Raw genomic sequence first — 19,052 nt, 5'->3', positions numbered from 1 at the left:
GAAAATGTATCGATTAAAACTATTACAAAATATCGCGAGGTATAAACGAAACTCTTCTATTTCACCCGTAAACGAAGCAGTTACTTCTGCCAATGGTTCGTCATAAATAAACAAAATTTCTCTCAAGGAAGAAACCAAGCTTCTGTTTAATAGCTGACACGCTCTATGGATCGTTTCGCTTTGATCACTCGTTATTTTCCTTGTTGCTGTAGCCGGAACAGCTTTGTAGTTTCACGCGAGGAAACATGTAAGTCACGTTACGCCTTTATTGTGCCTTCAAAGATGTTACGAACATTTTACTTCTAAACATTTTTCTTGTTAACACCACGAAACAAAGAATCACCGAGAAAAGTTGCATCGGCAATCAGTTATGCCTGTTTCTTCGTTGCAGAAGTAGAAGAACCACTTCTCAGTGCCTAGAAAACTTCCGTACTCGATTGCACGAACTTTATCTCGAATTCTTTCTACGTGACCCGTCGATCCTATTGAATCACCGCCAACCAGATACCCTGCTAATTTCGTTTCCGGTCGATGGTATCTTCGACCAAGTTTTCGTTAAACTGGATAAAACGGACTATCTATTGTGAAGAAAAACCACTGCTCTATAATTACATGATTTGATACTATGAATATAAAGATTTTGGATATCACAAAATTGTATTTGATTTTTTTTTTTAATGAAGCTATTTATATAACTAAGGGATCTGTGATATTTAAGTTACGTTATGAAGATTTCTCGTGGTACAAACTACTTTAAATAGAACGATGTCTTAAACACAGACCAACCTATTTAATGGAACATCTGTTTCTTGAAATCAATTTTGTTGTAAAGTCTAATTGCAAGTTCGACAAGATAACTTTGGAAGATTAATTTTCGAAAATTCATTTAGTGAAAAATTATTTAATTCCTTTAACAAAATACTTTCACGCGGGTTGAGGTTTTTATAACGTTTGCTCATAGATTTGTACGTATATAAGTCGTTCAGAAGGAATATTTATCAGCTGCATGGTAATAATGTCGCAAATGCTGCTTTTTATATTCTATGTTTACCTTGTAATTTACTGTTACTTGTGTCATTTTCTAGTGATAAATGAATTCATGGAAATAAGTGATTTATTTCAAGAAATGAACATTAATCTTACGATTATGTAATAAAACTGAGAAATTGATAAAAGGAAATTGGCTTTTGAGAGATTCATATAGGGGCTACAATGTTGGCATAAAAACTGCAGGTTTAAATTTTACAGGAAGAAATTTCAATAAACATGGAAACGTTGGGGCTGTGTCGAAAGTCCACCATGCCGTGGGTACATTTTCATGAATCCTCCCCGAGGAAACCTGAACGCCCATAGAATATGTTAATTACAGTAATCAAAGAGCGGAACTAATTGAATTGAACGAGGTAAAAAGTTTCAGGCCGAAAATTAACATAAATTAGAAGAGCTATTAAAATCTTTTTTAGCCTGTTCCTGGGGCTGCAAGCTCGACTGGCTGTTTCGTAGCTGGTCGATTCGCCAAGCGGTACCTAGATACCAGTGTCAGATACGAATGTCAATTTGTACCGATTCACCGAAAAGATTTTATCGTTATTGAACCGGCTCGTGTGTTTCCTTCCAATGTTCGCGTTTCAGTTTATTTAATTTCCTGAAAACATTTTCGCGAAAAACGTCGGTCTCTGTTTCGCGTAATGGACACTTGCATTTAGGAAATTAAACCGTCTATAAATATAATAACTCGTCTCTTCCCTGTTAACATGTATCACTCGTATTTTCCAACCAAAATCACTCGGTGGGATTATTCATCGTAAAAAAGAGAATTACTCAACGAATCTGTCATTTTGTTCAGTCTTAATTTCTCGCTTAAAAATATAGTTCTCGAAGTAAAAATCATTCAAAAATGTATATACGTATGATTATTTTAATTTTCTCGCTTTATAATATTACTATTTTTTAATTCTACTCGTCAAGAGATATCAAAATTTAAAGATTTAAGAAAGTCACAAATATGATGTATAATAAAAGTAGGGCCTAATCTTCTTTTAAAAATACAAAAGTCGTTAACTTGGAACTCATGTTCGCATACTTTCTCCGGTTTATATAGAGCCGAAAAGTCGCCGAACAGCTGTTCGACAAAAGCTACGTCACGAAATTTCACTTGCGCAACTACGCAACGCGCGCTGTATAGACCTCGCATAGGAACAATCTAAGTACTGTCCACTGTGATTTATAACGTCCCCACTCAATGAATAGGACCTTAATCAACTCTCCTGCCGCGATTAATTATTATTCGTAACGGCGGCACACAGGCGCGTGCCATCAAGCCGCTAGACACGTCAATACGCATCGCGTCCAAAGGCCTCCACTTTGCTCCACCAAATTATTCATTCCTTCCACAACCTTGTTTAACTCTTATGTGCAATCTTAAATTGACATTTTCATTAGATGTACCAGTTGAATTTGCACACGAGTAATTACTAGTTATTTATTTTCCTTCTCAAAATGTACGGTTTTATAATTTGTATAAATTCGTTTCTTTCTACTTTTAAGTGTATTTTATAATGTACGATTAATCACGCAGGGGGAAATTGTTATTCAAATCGACAAACTCTATTGTATCACCAAACCACGGATTTTGCTGTAAATTCGTTTAGAATCGTGCGATATAGTAAGAGAAGGATATTAAATTTGAAAAATCTCGCAATATCTTATAACGTATCACACTGTGACCGGATTAAATAAAAAGATACATGAAATAGACACACAGTAGAGTGCAAAGGATTATTCGGTATAATTGCACGAGTGTTGGCGAGAGTTGGTCGAAATTCGAGTTAATGGAGGCGGCGGTAATTACGAAATAATATAAAAGTAAACCGAAAGTATTCCACGGACGCATGAATTTCAGTTGCGCCACTATTTTATCCCTATATTTTATTACCCTTTTATTTGACCGCGAGCCGCGGAGTGTTCGTAATTAAAATTAATTCGCTCGGCCGCAAAAAACCTTCGAATAATTCCAGCCGGCTAGGCTACGTGGAAACCGCGTAAAAAGTCTTTCGCCGCCGCCGTAATGCACTCATTTCCATCACGAATTTCCATGGGATCCTACGTGTAGGCGAATTGAAAGAGCGTTGTACGCGACCGTTGGATTCCGCTCTGTAGAGGCTTTCGTTGAAGTCGATCAAAGAACTGATTGCTCGCGTGAAAGAAACGAATTATTTCGGTGGATTATATAAATACGAATTTGTACCAAATACTTGACCAGTCGCCCTAATTGCGTTCGTATCCACATTGAGCTATAACGAAACGAGATCAAAAATGAATTAATAATCTGAATAATTATACAGTTCAGGAAGTTAGAATCATTTTTACGAGCATTATCGTCGTATCACGAAAACAAGGAATCAATCAAAGAAGCTGATAACGTTAATTAATCTTTCCCTGCTTAAAAAAAAAAAGACTGGAATCAAATAATCGAAATTGAGGAACGTTAGTTAAAGTAGATACAATTACCATAATAACCACGAAAAAAATGGATAGCTCTTTTAATACTGTCGTACGTGGAACTTAATAACATCGCAGCTGGTAGCTTCTAAATATTCCGGAATTAAATTTTTGTCCAACCACCCTTTAATTAAAAGGCACCCCGTCAATGGCGTCAAACGAAATTGCACCTAGTTTGGTATAGAGAGAGGACCGTGCCAAAGTATTCGAGGTTCCCCTAATTTTCCCTATCGTAGTGTTAATAATAAAAGAAAGAATTCGAAGAAAGAGCTCGAGTTAACACGCTGCTTCGTCCAGTTGAGCGAGTGTGGTGAAGAAAGTTGACTGATTAATCGCATGCAAATGCCCTGTGACGACACCTTGAAGAAGTTTAATACGTACTTTGTCAGAAAACGTGTCCCTGGGCCTGCTAAAGGTCGAACGAACACGCTGTAAAAGGGATTTCATCATACTTTCAACCGTATCTAAAGCTGTTTTTCCGCATTACCTAACGTGAATCAATAACGTAAAGAGGCAACTAACGTTGTAAATTGTTTCTGGGCGATTAGGTGGAATGTACGGTCTATTAAGGCTGTCGCTTATTTGAAAGCATAATATATGAGCTTCTCAGAAGTCAAAATGATTAACTTTTTCTGAATTTCCTAAGTTCGTTGCATAAGTACAAGATTAATATTCGATTATCAAAAACACGGACGGCTCGTTCATTGCAAGAAGATGTCATAAGTAATAGTGAATTCTAAGGTAAATTTAAAAAACAATGTTTGTATCAACATCATCGCTTTTCTGTATTTCTCGATTTATGCAGTCGATCAATGTAGTTTCTGAATAGCTCATACGAATGACATCAGACGAATGTCGATAAATTTACATTATACGTTTGAGACCAGGTCGACTTAAGTTCGTTAAAATTAACCCAATTGAATAATATGCATCTAGAGAGAAGAATCAACGACTTAACTGGTTCTCCAACTATATCAAAAGTGGATTTGCCATGTTTATTCCGTGTGCTCTTTAAATAAGTAATTATAACTTCGAGATAATAAAAGAATGCTACGAATGAAATATTTATTTTCTTAATGTCATTATTTATTTTTAAATCCTAGCACGTCCCAAATGTTCCAGCGAGAATATACATCGTGTAAATTTTCAACTTTACTTTTTTCACAATTATGTACACAATTATAGGTTCCTACGCTTCATCTATGGCAGAAAATTAACAGCGCCAGAAAGAGTTTTCACACGAATTCGACAATAGAACTTCGCTTTCGCTATAATCGACCCTAAATGCCGTAAAAACGAAGAAACGGGCACAGGCAAAGGGATAAGTCGTTAGAATTGCCGGCGACGAAAACGCGACACGCCGCGAAACGTCGTTAATTTCGGAATAATCGCCGCGTATCGACGCGAGCGGGTGCGAACGTTCACTGTCGCCTGCTGCTCGCTCCAATTTAATATGGAAATCCTGCGCTACGCCCTATCGAGAAAATCAATTACGTCTAATGAATACAACATGAAGGGTTAAAGGGTTCGGCAGGAATCTGCGCGCACTTTTCCCCCGATTCGAGCGACGTTCGAACGGCGAGAAAGAACAGGGTGAAAATTTCCAGTCGAATTGCGGCGGCCGCGACAACGTTTCCAAGATCATTTGATTAAACGTGACTGTTTTTCGAACGAAGTTAAATGGTGGCGCTGAAATGAAGTCAGTTGGAAAAGTTATATAGCCAATTAATGAAATCTCAGCGCAATTTGAGGGTTAAATCACGCGTCCGAACCGTCTGAACTATTATCGTGTGAATTTTCATACTTTCTTATCGAATGGAATATGAAATAGCATGGCTTTTCTGTTAATTATGATTTTATAAAATATGGATCGTTTCTTTTAGTATAAGATTCCCATAATATGACAGATAAGTGCAAACGTTATACCCATTACTCATTTCTAATTTTATGACTAACTTCTGGTGAGAGAGAAATTATGTCTCATTTCTGACGAGAGGAAAATTATGGCTCATAATTCTAAATACGTAGCTATATGATGCTTACAGTGGAAACGAAAGAAAAGAAGAGAAAACGTAGAAGCATATAATCAAGGAGCGGAAAAGGAATTTTAAATTTAATGAATATACCGCTTTTTTTTTAAGACGTAGAAAGCGTAATATAATTATCGTGCGTTGTCAGTTGGAAATTAAAAGAACATTAATAATGAAAGAAAGGACAGAAGGATTTAATGCGATATTTCGACTAGAAACTAACGAGCTACGTTGATTTCAGGCGCGTTGGTAAGCTGTCGTTAGACGATGGTTACAGTATTTTCACACGTTATGACTTATTCCATTATGGTTACGTCTAATGAATACAACATGAAGGGTTTAAGGGTGTTCAACAAAAATCAGCGCGCGTTTCAACCCCATCAAAAACATAGCTAACTGAATTCATGGTTGAGTGGGTCGAAGAAATGTGATTTGTCAAGCTGCGAACAGCACTGGACCGCATTAAGAAACGCCGACGCGACATCAATTAACGATTACACAGTATTCAACCCTTTCACGGGCTGGCGGCTAATGGACTTTAAACATTAAACGAATTGTTAGCATTGCTAACGTTAATACGAACATTATCAAGCGGTGACATTAAAATAAAAAATGTTAATGAAAACTCTAACGTAATGTTCATATGCATCTCGTTAAAAAATTCATCAAAAGGCTGCATTATTTTATTCAATTTAACAATTATAACCAGTGACGTGACAGGTCCGTGGCTTATCTTATCCTTCGATAAATAATATAACAAGCTCAGCTGGAAAGAGTTAAAACTAACGTAGTATCGGCAAAGAAACAACTGTTTCGATGCATCGAAACAACTCGAGTTCTTTTCTCTTCTTGAAGCTCTTAAAATATTTGCCTCTTAACCGAGCGACAAAGGCCATTTAAACAGCTGATCCTCGCTTATTTCGAGCAGCATGTAACATACGAAGACAAATCAAAGAAACCGTTTCACAGACACGCGGATGTGCACTACAGTCTAACCAACTTCTATTTGTTCAACCGAGATTCCGTCATCTTCCTTTTGTTTGCCCTTTTAAAAAGAAGTAAAAATTCGGTGGTGGTTTTCATAAGTACTAACCAATGCCGTCGTGGTTCACTCGGTTGGCCGAGTTCTCCAGTCCGAACGAGTCGTGTAAACACAGTGTCTAAGCAAACGATCGCGTGAAAAACGGGCGGGTGCAAGTTGAACGACTGATGGAAAACGAAAGAGGATCCACTTACCTTCGCAGGGTCAGACTTCTCGGGCTCGTCGTTGAAGGTCTGCGAGCCACGAGACATGGTGTTCCTACGGGGTGTCGTGGTGCCATCCTGCGAGGGGCGGACAAACTCGATTCTGCCACCCTCGACGACGATGTTCGGGGCTGGTGGAAAATTCTCTGCGTTACCGAGCGGGTCGCAGTAGCCTAGGAGCCCGGCTTTCTCCCCATACAGGGGGTGAATTTGTCTGCAACAGTCGGTAAAGACGCGCCACTGTTAGAGGGTTGCAAATCCAGATGGAGTTTTCAACCTAAATTCTAGAACGAGAGCTGCTAACAGAGAAGGAGCCGCAGGTTTCCGGTGAAAGTCTCCTCACGAGGAATTTAAATCGTTAGCTGAGTGGTCCGAACAATGAATCACGAGCGAATGAGCAACCAATTTGGACAAGAGATATTGTAAATTTGCACGTGAATACGGATAATTCGTACGCGGCGAGAATTTCGAGGCGAATCGAATTGATCGCGTCGAGGTGAAAGCTGCTTTTAATCGGTACATTTATCGACGAAACTGCAGGCTAACGAAATTAAAAAGCGACTGGCGTTTAATCGTCCATCGGCGATGCATTCTTCTCCCTGCCGTTTTCCGATAAAACGGAACGTACGCTTTTGCGCCCGTATGATCTCCAATGATTTAATATTCTATTCGTCTCTGTCCTCGCAGAGAACAAACGAACCGCGAAAACGCGCCAACAGCTCTAAAAGTATTCGACCAGAATTGAATCGCCAATTTAAGGGAATAAATCTGACCGCTAGCTGACTCGAGGCTCATTGAAATTCAAATTGGTAAATGAAAATTTGCGAAGTACTTGCTTTGGAAACCAAATAGAAGATAGTAGACGATACGATTATCAATTGGGAATTTGAAATGCAAAACGACCCACTTATTGATTTTACATATTGCGTACGCGTAATGGGGAAAAAGAGCAATCCGATTCATCGGTGATATGGAAACCGTATTCAGTAGCTCGCGAAAGTATTTAAACACTTATTATAGAAAGCTTCTATGAATATATTGTGCGTGTTTGTCGCTCACTAGCATCGTATTGCGACACGACTGTCATTATTACATTGGTTTTCAAATCAATCTAAAGATATATACAGAAATTACAAGATATTTATTGCAAACATAAATTTAATAAAAAATTAATATACAGTATGAATAGTTAAAACAAAGTAATATTGAAGTGTTAAATATGATCCCATTGAATATTAAGGTTTATTAATATAGTGCATCGTTAGCTATTTCAACACTTTGATGATCTTTATGAAATATATTATACTTGAACTTGAATATCTTATAATTTCTAAATGTATCTCCAAATTGATTTTACACTTCACCGATATAATCATAACAGTCTTAAAGCAATGCTAATCAAATTTTTTAATACGTTCCGTAGAATACGCATAATATATAAAAATAAATAAATAGTATCTACAAACTTCGAATACTTTCGTGAGACTGTGTACATAGGTAGAATTAATTAACAAAATTAGTTCATATTAAATAAAAATATGTTGAGAGTATAGTGGTCGTAGAACCTCGATTACGTGAGGAAGGTTTCTTGATGCGGTCGCGACGACGATTAAAACCGCTGCCGTTCTGGTCGATGAGATAAAAACCACGGGGAGGAAATTACATTACCGCTAGTTGAATTTTCACGGCAGACGCTCACGGCACATCATGACTAAAAGGACAGTGCATACGCAATTCTCGCTTTTTCTGCCTTCTGTAACGTGAGCTCGACCGAGTAAAAATGTTTCGCAACTTTGGGTCTAACGTTGCGCCGGCGCGGCAATGCACGCGATACTTTACTGAATTAACGCATAACGTCTTTCTTGCGAGCGAATGAGTTTCATTAGCAACGGGTTTCATAACATTTTTGTAACTGTCATTTGCACTCGTGTCAGTGAACTCGTTTAATTTTCCTGTTTATTTCATTGAAGACACAGCTTCGCAAAGAATTGTGAATCAGCATTGAATTTATTATACAGAGCGAGAAGTTTCGTACGCCCAAGCTATTTCAACATGTCCTTTAAGTACCTGTAGATAAGAAAATGTTATATAAACATTAATCGTCTGAAGTTTTTACAAAAATTGTAATAAAACTGCGGTACATAAAGAAAACAATATTCTCGAAAACCAATTGATTTTATCCATTAGATTCTTATTTGTAAGGAATTTTGAAATTCTTATTTGCAAGCCATATCAAATAAGAATTTATACATGTGGTTAACTTATAAAAAGAATCGATGATTTATCCATTGAAATAGGACAGAATGAAATTTGTACAATAATAAAATCAATAAATTCATGCATCTTATATAACCATGTTATTCTTGTTTTAACAAAAAATGGTGAAGATTTTGAAGAAACGATGATATTAATTATTAAGCAATTATCATCTTGTACCATAGTAATCTCAAATTACCATCCTCTGTATATTTCACATTTTTGTTATAACATTTTAATAAATTTATACTCACGGAACATGCTAGAAAAGGAAATTCAAAGTTTGACTAGAAGAAGTAGGGACTGCGTATATTAAATTTTCCGGGTTAAACTTGTGTAACAGGTTAATTTGTTAAAGCATCAAACTTAAGTAGGGTCGCATTTTTTAATCAGGTAAAGCGTACCAATTCGTGTACTTTAGAGATTGAGGTCAAGTTGGACCTGTTCCATGAGTTACGTAACTAGCACTTCACTCTATTGCATTGCAGCTGAGAAAAAGTTTAAAGTTGTGAGCACTTACGTGTTAATATGTCGTCAAATGAAACGTGCACCCCTGCTTTTTTTATTAAGTGTCAAGTTCATTCTATTTCTATTTTTATTTATTTATTTCTTTTTTTAAAATAACAATTCCAATGTTGTCGATTTAATTTTCAAATTATTTCCAGCGTTTCCTATGGAAAGCTTTTTAACAGTGAACGACGGCCTAATTCTCACGGATGCGATTGTAATATATTGTAGAACACTCTGACATCACCTAATGCATTACACCAGTTTTATACGTGCATTTCAACGCATTGCAACGCGCGGTTATTGAGCAACCGGAAAACTGACCGACTTAACCAAGCAACTTAAACGCTGACAAAGCCATTTGGTTGATTATTCGTTCACGCTTGGCGCCGATTATGCGAGGAGTACATTTGCGTATCAACGACAGTAATCTTACGAAGGCTCAACTTTGATAGAATTACAAAGAGATCGACTAATGGCACATCCATTTTCACACGTTTATCGGACGCCACTCTATAGAAACTTACATCTTACGCCTATTAAAAACGTTTTACTATCGTGACAACAATGTAACTGACACACCGAGACTTTGACATTATGCTATTAACCGTATTAAAATATATATTGATATACCTCTAGCATGTACACAACATGTACATACTATACTTTCGAAGAAAATTAAAGTCCATTATCGAATTTCACATTATTTGAAAGGTGCATTTACGAGATGATTTATTAATAAAGCCACAATAACAGGAGAAGACGAAATATTTATGGAAATCTGAAAAAGCAGAAAGACCGTGCATCGACATAACATGAAATCGTAATTTCGTGGACGAGAGAATGAGTAATCGGTTTATCGTGAATTCATGGATGTTTCAAGAGAGCATGAAATCAATAGCACTCTGCACACAAATCACATTATTATGTTTTAATAAAAAAAAAAAAAAAAAAAAAAAAAAAAGAAAGGTACACCAAGGATATTGGTTTTTAAGAAGCGTATGAAGTGTCTTTTTATTATTTACGCTGAATCATCGTAAAAGTTTCCATCGAATTTGAACTGACGTGAAATTGAACGCGATAAAGCTCAGTACCGATTTCAGATTGTAATAGAGCCACGAAAAATTGAAGGAATCCCGTAAATTTTATGGTGATCGTTTATTTGAACTTAAATAATCATTTATATCTGCCAAGATCTGATCGAAATGTTCATCCAATAGCAAATATTTATGTCACGTTCCAATTTCTGAAATATTTAATAATAGCTTGAATACAATGAAAAATGTGTTTGTGCTGAGAAATTTTTCGATGAAAAAGAACAGCACGACGTTTTAATATTCCAAAGAAGAATGAAATTTTTTCAATTCACAATATCGTACTGTGACATTCGACGAAGCTATTTTACAACTGACCTGCTAGCACTAGGTCAACTGAATTGATGAACACAGATAGCACTGCAAGTTATGCGAACGATGCAACCACGCGAAACGATCGTGCAAATATTTCGAGGAGAATTTCGAGGGTAATGCTCAGGCGTACACGATCCATTGGATTGTTAACTGGCTACTGGCCGACCAAAATTTGCAAGCGAAACTGAGCAATTTTGGTGAACTTCGAACATTAATCGTCTGGAATAAGATTTACAACAGAGAGTGATTTTCTAACGTATGTTCTACTTTGGCCATAACAAAAATGAAATGCATTAATGACAAATAAAATTTTAAATTATACATGCATATCTGAATAAAAAATTCATTATCGTCGCTTGAATTGCTCAAATAAATTTCCAAACTTTTATATGAAAAAGGAAAACCTCCTTAAATAAGAATCAATATTAAAACTTAACTAATACACTGCGACTCTAGCTACGAAACAAATTTCACTATTCTTTTTCTCCGCAGAATAATCCATACGCTATTGAAAATCAGCAACATATTTTAATTAGACGGTGAAACGAGTTGCCCTCTAATTATGACTGCTTTGGAGTCTTTCGCGTCTCGTCGTTTTCATATTCCCGCCATGGAATTTTCCTTTCCTTTCTTTCTATATTCTTTTTCCTTTTTAATGCTCTCTCGCTGCGCTCACGGGTAAAGCGAAACACACATGAGCCAGGAAAAAGAGAAGAAGAGCGAGAAAACAAAGGAAAGCTACATGGATGCTTGATAATAAGTGGTTTAGCCGGGAAATGCGATAGGGTGAATCTCTCTCTCTCTCTCTTTCTCTCTTTCGTCAGGTGGCGAACAAGAGTTCACGGGGGTTCGATTCCACCGTAGTTGACAGAGCCAAGGGCTCGAAATATCACGTGTCGACGAGGAAATAAAATAGGCGTTTCAGTGTGCACGGCGAATGGTTTATTGTTGCCAGGCTTATCGAACGTCAAGCCTTCGTCGAGGGGTGAATCTCGGCGGGTAGAGGATGAAATGTACTAGCACGGTTAAAAATAGAATTTCCTGAGTACGCTTCAGGAACTACGGTTTATTAGCACTTCGAACGCAAATACGATGAAATTAAATCGGCAAAGAACCAGTTGCCTTTCGACTAATTGAATCAATACAATTACGAAGCTTCCGCCGTTGTTCGATACGAATTTTCAATTGAATCCTATGTATTCCAAAGGATAATACTTCACAATGATAATATGATTGTAGTAAATTAATCCGACAAATGTTATCGACAGCGTTGAAGTCACATGGGACATGACTTTTGTATTATTTCTGAATTGCGCTCTCTTGAAAATGAACACACCTGGCTGAACACGGAATACATTATATATAGATTACGAACATAATCTTTTAAATTACTTCCATAAATCATATATTAAGAGCACAGTTCTGATTGATATAGATATATCATAGCCTCTCCTTAATGTAGGTCGAAGCCCTTCAGGAAGATGAACAGCCCCGACCGTGAGAAACGAAGTCCTTCGACACTTCCTGGCCAAGTTTTCCAATTAACCCGTGTTTATTACGCGGGAAATCGAGGTCGAGGTTTTTCATTCGCTTTCAAAGGGTGAGAAAAGACTGCAATCGTAAAGTAGCTTACCTGGGTGATGGTATGGGACGAGGCTTATCAAGCGCCAGATCCGAGTTCAGGGGCGAATCAGGTCCGCGGACGCTGGAAGCCCTAGGCAAACAGAATTATCGTTAGCTCGATTGCTATTCGGAAGCTAATAACGTATAAAGAAGGCTATATCTTACGTTTGCCTTTATGGAGGTCGTTGCCCAGCAAATAGTGCATATATATGTACATATAAGTATCCATACTATCATTACACACACATATTTCAGATTAACTTACAATATAGTATATGACCTTATAAGAGAGACATTATTACAATCTATAATATCTATAAACACTGTACAAAGCTTTAGAGCAATTTGACGAGAACTGTCTCGTTACTGAATTTCACGGAATCGTGTAGTAGATACGCAAAATATTACTTTGATTTGCAAAATATTACTCGATTTATATACAGGGGAAATGCTAATTTAACCTACAATTTCACAACAGCTATGTTCTCGCAGAACTTTACGGGATAGAACAATCGGTATATGGTGTGTTTTGCAATATACATATTAATCGATTTATGTATAGGAGAAATGCCAATCTAACTTACAGTTTCACAACAGCTGGTGTCGTTGCAGAACTTTATGGGATACAGCAATCGATGCATGGTGTGCTTTGCCGCATACATATTAATTGATTTGTGTATAGGGGAAATGCCAATCTAACGTACAATTTGAGAACAGCTGTTTAGTTGCGGAACTTTACGGGTTAGAACAATCGATACACGATGAGCTTTGCGACATATTAATCAATTTGTATGTAGGTGAGATGTCAATATAACCTACAATGTTCACAAACAGCGTATAAAATTTTGAAGTACTTTCACGATAACTGTGTTGTTACCGAAGCTCATAAAATCGAACAATCGATTTACAATGTACTTTTAATGTATTAATTAACACGTTATATAGGAGATGTATTATTCACGAGTCGAAATTTTCTGTCACTGCCCACAAACTATGGCGACGTATTAATTGCAAATTAGATCGACGCATGCGCAACATCCTCTAAGTTACGCGCCAGGACAGTAAAAGCGCACGCAACGCGCGGATTTTGAAAGATCTACAGGGTGCGCCGTTAGAATTCGGACAGAATTCAATTTGTAGTTCCCACCATATTAGAATTCAGATGTTTGTGCTGATTGACTCTGAAGTTAGTTAAATATGTCAATAAGTCTTCTATAACCTCAAAATGACAGAACTCGTTAAGCAAAACCCGGAATACGATAGAAGAGCGGCGATTATAGAAAGTCTTCGCGCCGGGAGAACGCCGGTCGAAATTATAAAATTCTTTAGCTACCCAAGATCGACGGTATACGACATTGCTAAGAGATACGCAGCCTCAGAGTGGTTCGAGAAGGGTTCTCCTTCTCCGGCGAGAAAAGTTCAGGTTAGGGAAAAATCAACAAGGACGCCAGAAATTATTCAAAGGGCCCAAGACATGATTTTGGAAGATCCGGGAACTTCTCTCCGAAAATTAGCCTCCGTCTTGGGGGTGAGTGAAACGATTGTCCGTCGAATAGCTCAAGAGGATCTTAGATATGCCTCCTACGTTCTCAAAGTCCGTCAGATGCTCTCCGAGGCCGCCAAGCTTAAAAGATTTGCCCGTTGTCATTTGATTCTGTGTTCGTTAAAACACGAAGCTGCTCCTAACAGTCCCGACCTAAACCCATTGGACTATTACGTGTGGGGCGTTATCGAGAGACAAACTAATAAATGCAGGCACCCCAACGTCAACTCCCTACGAGCTGCTATCGAGTCAGAATTCGCGACAATTAAACGCGACCAGTTGAAGTCAGCGTGCTCGCGCTTTAGAGCAAGAATAGAGCAGGTCATAGAGGCAGAGGGTGGTTACATAGAATAAAAGTTCTCAGCAAGGACCCTTTAAATGAGATATAACAACATTTTCATGTGTTTTTGTGTATTGACTTAAATAAACAACTTTCTGCACAAAACTTCTTTTGTCCGGATTCTAACGGCGCACCCTGTATAATCGATATCATAGTTGCACGACATTATGGAATATTTATAGAAAGACCTTCTTTATTACTGGTATCGATCCTTATAATTATGAATAGCACAGGATGGACGATGTATGATTTAAGACACGCATTTACGTAATTCTGCGGCGTTTAAAATTCCCTCCAGCTCTCAACTTATTAAATCATCGTTCGAACTGCAATAATTACGCTATGAAAATAAAGTGTCCGGGATCGATCGTAAATTACATAGTATGCGGTTTAAATTATTGGAAAACGGGTATCTCTCCGGTAGACGGGTCAAACGATTATTCTGAGAATAAGCTTTACAGGATATTCACCCTTCTGTGTGGCGTTACGTGTCGACGTCGTTACCGTACATACGCAAATACTTACGTACAGTGTTGTGGTTATTCAGACGCAACGAAGCATCATCAGAATCGTCTCGTGAATTTCTTTTTATGACAACGGACGCACGTAATTTGTTGCACTTGCGTAACACCCGAGAACCTCGTCCACATTTTTACGGATCGTATGTTCTTAAATAATTTTGAATAAATAAAACGGCTCCCGTATCGAAGTTAAAATGTAAAATTCATTTTCGCGGACCATACCCTACTCGCTATAGATCTATTTTCATTGCCCTTATCTTGATCAGCGATACTGAAAAAACGACGTTCGATTCGAACGAATTACGATTACATAATCACGATTCAATATGCGTTTCTCCCCATTACGATATTTATATCTTCGTTCCCGGTATATGACAAGGTCCGATATCATGAACTCGCCTTTCGTGAGAACGTGCCGTAACTCAACTTCTGGCGCCCGACTGCGTGACATAAATTAATAAGTTGGACGAATAAACGCGACAGCCTTGGATATTTTACGCGCAATCGTAGAATTGATGCTTTTCGTTTTACGACAGACATCCCGGATGCAAAGGCGATCGCGTGATCGTACCGATAAATATGTTGTAGAAATTCGCTGTGATCGTTTCGCCGATTCGGCCTTAACGTTAGGGTTATGTAACGATATCGTCTTATTTCGTAGCCGAACTTTTCAATTGATTCATTTACACGCAGAAACACTCTATTTCCTTTTGATTCGTAAGTAGCTTCGCGTGTTCGCTTCATTGTATAGTTCGATATCGTAATAGGCTATTTTGCGTGAAAAAGATAGTTACAAACGAACTTAGTTGAATAGAGGAACTTTCTAATGCCGTGATTAATGCGTGGTTTTAAGCAACCTAGACCCAGGCTAAGAAGTTCGGCGTGATTGACCGATACTTCAAGCTATAGTTCCGCTATCTCATCCCTAAATCCACTTAAAACTACACTCAACGCTGGTAATTATTCCCCGCTGTCGCAAGAGAGCCATAGAGCTTCCACCAACTTAAAAGCTGTAATTAATCACTATTTCAAATTGGAACGAACGTTTTTTGCAGAACATCTTACACTCGGAAAAACCGTCGAATATTTTCTACTTTGTAGACTGCAAACCGTGTTAAATCTATTCACGCGGAAGCGGTGCATTCTCCACCGTTTTATCGCTGTTCGATGAACATTTCACCAAAATTGTATTGTGAAAAGCCGATTTAAAATCCTATACCCTCGTTGCTACTTTCGATCAATACTTCACGCAATAATAAAAGGATACAAGTTGTTACACAATCTCTGTTATAGAAGATAATAGTAATCAGTAAATAATGTACCACGAGGATATTATCTTATAAGCGATTCGATGGTCATATTTGCTACATCCAATCTTCTTCCTTTTCCCTTGACTCACTGTAACAAGATTCGCCGGACGAAGACAATCGCGACTACGAGATTCCTTTCTCAGTTTCAAACTGCTTGGGCAGTTATTTCCCTGATTAATGCCCCGACGAGAGTAAATATATTTCAACATAATGAAAGAGAAAGAGGATACTCCAAGTGGATTTCCAGTCGGTAGAAACGTGCAATTACGAGGTTCTGGCTAATTAATAATAATCATCTGCGGATCGCTCCTCGTGATAAAGCTTGTATATTATCACGGGTTCCAACTGAACCAGTCGTTTGTAATTACGTCTGTCTTTGGAAGTGGCGATCCGGCCTCTCGGTTAACACGTATTTATCTCAATTAAAATACCGGCTCCTTCTGAAAACGTCTACGATTGCTTGTACACAGTTAGATCTATCGTTAATCAATTAAAAAGCGAACCGTGCACAGGATGTCTGTAATTAGACCTATTCGATTGATTTCACGAGTACGGAAGAACTCGTTTCTTTGTACGATACACCTATCATCTGTCTAAATATTTTCTGTCGTTTGTTTCGTTAATACACTGCCTAAAGAATTTCTCCTTTCAAACGAATCTGGAAGCAGAATCGATCTGTCAACCTTAGTTTTTGAAAAACATGATTTTATTGTAAAAAAAAAAATATATATATAATTTTGGATGGAAAATTAAGAATATCAAGATAATTCAATTTACTTTTCAATCGCAGAACAGTTGGAAATTGCTGCACGTTATTTGAAACGTAAAATAAAATGAATCTAAAATTACTCGTAAGAGATATTGTTCCATACGTTTGTATAAAAAAGTAATTAACAACAATTTCGTTGACAAACATTTTGAAGACTGAAACGCTGTTTTCCACTATTTCACATATTTTCTTTATTTAATTCAAACCAAATACGAGTCCAATCAGTAACGAAAATGAATGAATAATGCATTTGAGTTAAACGAAAAATCAATAACTTTCATTAAAAGTTAATAACAGCAGAAAAAGCGAGACTATTGAAACGAGAAAGAAAATGCGTAGGACATGGACGAAAAATGGTCGTGTGAAAGAATGGCACGGCTTCGTTCAGTTGCCATATAATTGGCAAAAAGGGCATTGTATTTTGGAACTTTCATTCACTTGATAGATTCGCGCGCGACTTCATTATTTCTGCGTTGCTTATCGAGAGCATCGAACGCTATCGAGATTTTAATTTTCAGGACGAGATGTGCACGCTGCTGCTCTGCTAGAAGTAACGAAAAACGGATCGATCCGGCGAGTACGTCGACTGAACGTGAATTTCCATGATAATGCGTTTCAACGAAAAGTCTTCTAATTAATTTAACAATTTACGGAGAGAATTTATCGCGCGCATTTCACGGTAAAGCGCACGATTATATCGCGTTGATACGGCGAAACAGACACGTTCTGTAAAATATGCTGTGCCATTCTTGCTGGAAATTCGCCTGAATTACATGATAAACGCGTTTTATCTCGGAAAACATATCTGAATTTATCGTTTTATAAACAGGAACAATTATTCATCGTTTTTCCTATTTAACTTAGTGGAAAAATCATTATCTAACTGCTATCTTTATTAATCAAGCTAATATTTATTATGCTTCGGCAAATGTGAATATGTGTATAGGATGATTCATGCGACTGTTTCAGGTTATAATAATGACAGAAAAATGTCAAGGTAAGAAGACATGTTTTCATAAATTCAGCATTATACGGACATTGAACAATAGCTTTTTTTTTAATGAAAATGCATTTCTTTGTAGAGATCAATATAATCGAATAATACAAGATGTATCGATCTGTCAAATATGTCTCTGGTCAACAATGTCTTAATTAATATTTTAACAAATTGTACAAAGAGACGTTGCCGGCTATTGTGGTATCTAGGCAATGCTCGTGCAACGCGAAAATACCTATCGCTCGAAGGTAGTTACATTTCTCGAGGGCAGATGTTAGTTTCGCACGGAGTATGCTGCGGTATTCGCGTGCAAAATGCATAAAATAGCGAATCACGGTTCAACCAGTCAATAATTTCGTTCACGCATGTGTCCACCAGTCTCTTCCGACACTCGTATCGTAACACCACTGATGAAATAAAATCGAACATATTCGTTGTTGAAGAGATATTCATTTGTAACACGAGATCGGGTAGTATAGAAAAGTAATGAAACTTATATTTCAAATTTTCGATAAAGATATACACAATGAAGGGAGAAAGATAACTTTATTACACCACATTAATAAAATTATTGTTATAATATTAAATATGAATTCTTTGTAATCTAACGTTTTGGATGAGAAGATAATTCTTGAATGTTTTAATAATTTCGTTAATGATTTCTCAGGTTAAGGTAATAAAATTCGATTAGCTTCTCCTTTTTCCTACCAATAAAATTATGATAAAATGACTGTACCTTAAAATCACGATCGAAAGTTTCGAGGTTTACGAGTGATCGCGAAAAATTGATCCAGGATGGAAGTTAACAGGGAAAAAGAACCCCTGATAAAAGTGCGGGAGAACTCGTTCATCCTTTTGCAGAAACGACTGACAGAACGCCTGAAGCATTTTCATCAGACGTACCTTCCACCTCTTTTAATATCCCCGTTTGCGATCAGACACGAATCCCGTTGAAGTCGTTTTAATTAAAATCGACAGGAACTTCGAAACGTTATGAGCTC

At 37.4% G+C, this 19,052-nt stretch overlaps 1 protein-coding gene across 7 annotated transcripts in view; it reads right to left on the bottom strand.

Annotated features, from left to right (window-relative positions):
* LOC132904638 (uncharacterized) overlaps window positions 1–19,052 on the bottom strand; it is a 394,190-nt gene that overhangs the window by 207,323 nt on the left and 167,815 nt on the right. For all 7 annotated transcript variants that reach the window (XR_009657643.1, XM_060955304.1, XM_060955323.1 and 4 more), the window contains exons 3-4: window positions 12,582–12,662; window positions 6,768–6,990 (exon numbers count right to left, since the gene is read on the bottom strand). Coding sequence is in view for 6 of the 7 variants with exons in the window: in XM_060955304.1 (XP_060811287.1) it covers window positions 6,768–6,990; window positions 12,582–12,662 (304 nt within the window). In the remaining variant the exon portion in view is untranslated. The remainder of the gene's footprint in view (window positions 1–6,767; window positions 6,991–12,581; window positions 12,663–19,052) is intronic.

The sequence above is a fragment of the Bombus pascuorum genome, chromosome 1 (genome assembly GCF_905332965.1).
Source record: "Bombus pascuorum chromosome 1, iyBomPasc1.1, whole genome shotgun sequence".
Classification (NCBI taxonomy): Eukaryota; Metazoa; Arthropoda; class Insecta; order Hymenoptera; family Apidae; genus Bombus; species Bombus pascuorum.
The sequence above is the reverse complement of the archived record's forward strand: the minus strand, read 5'-3'. Positions and strand labels throughout refer to the sequence as shown.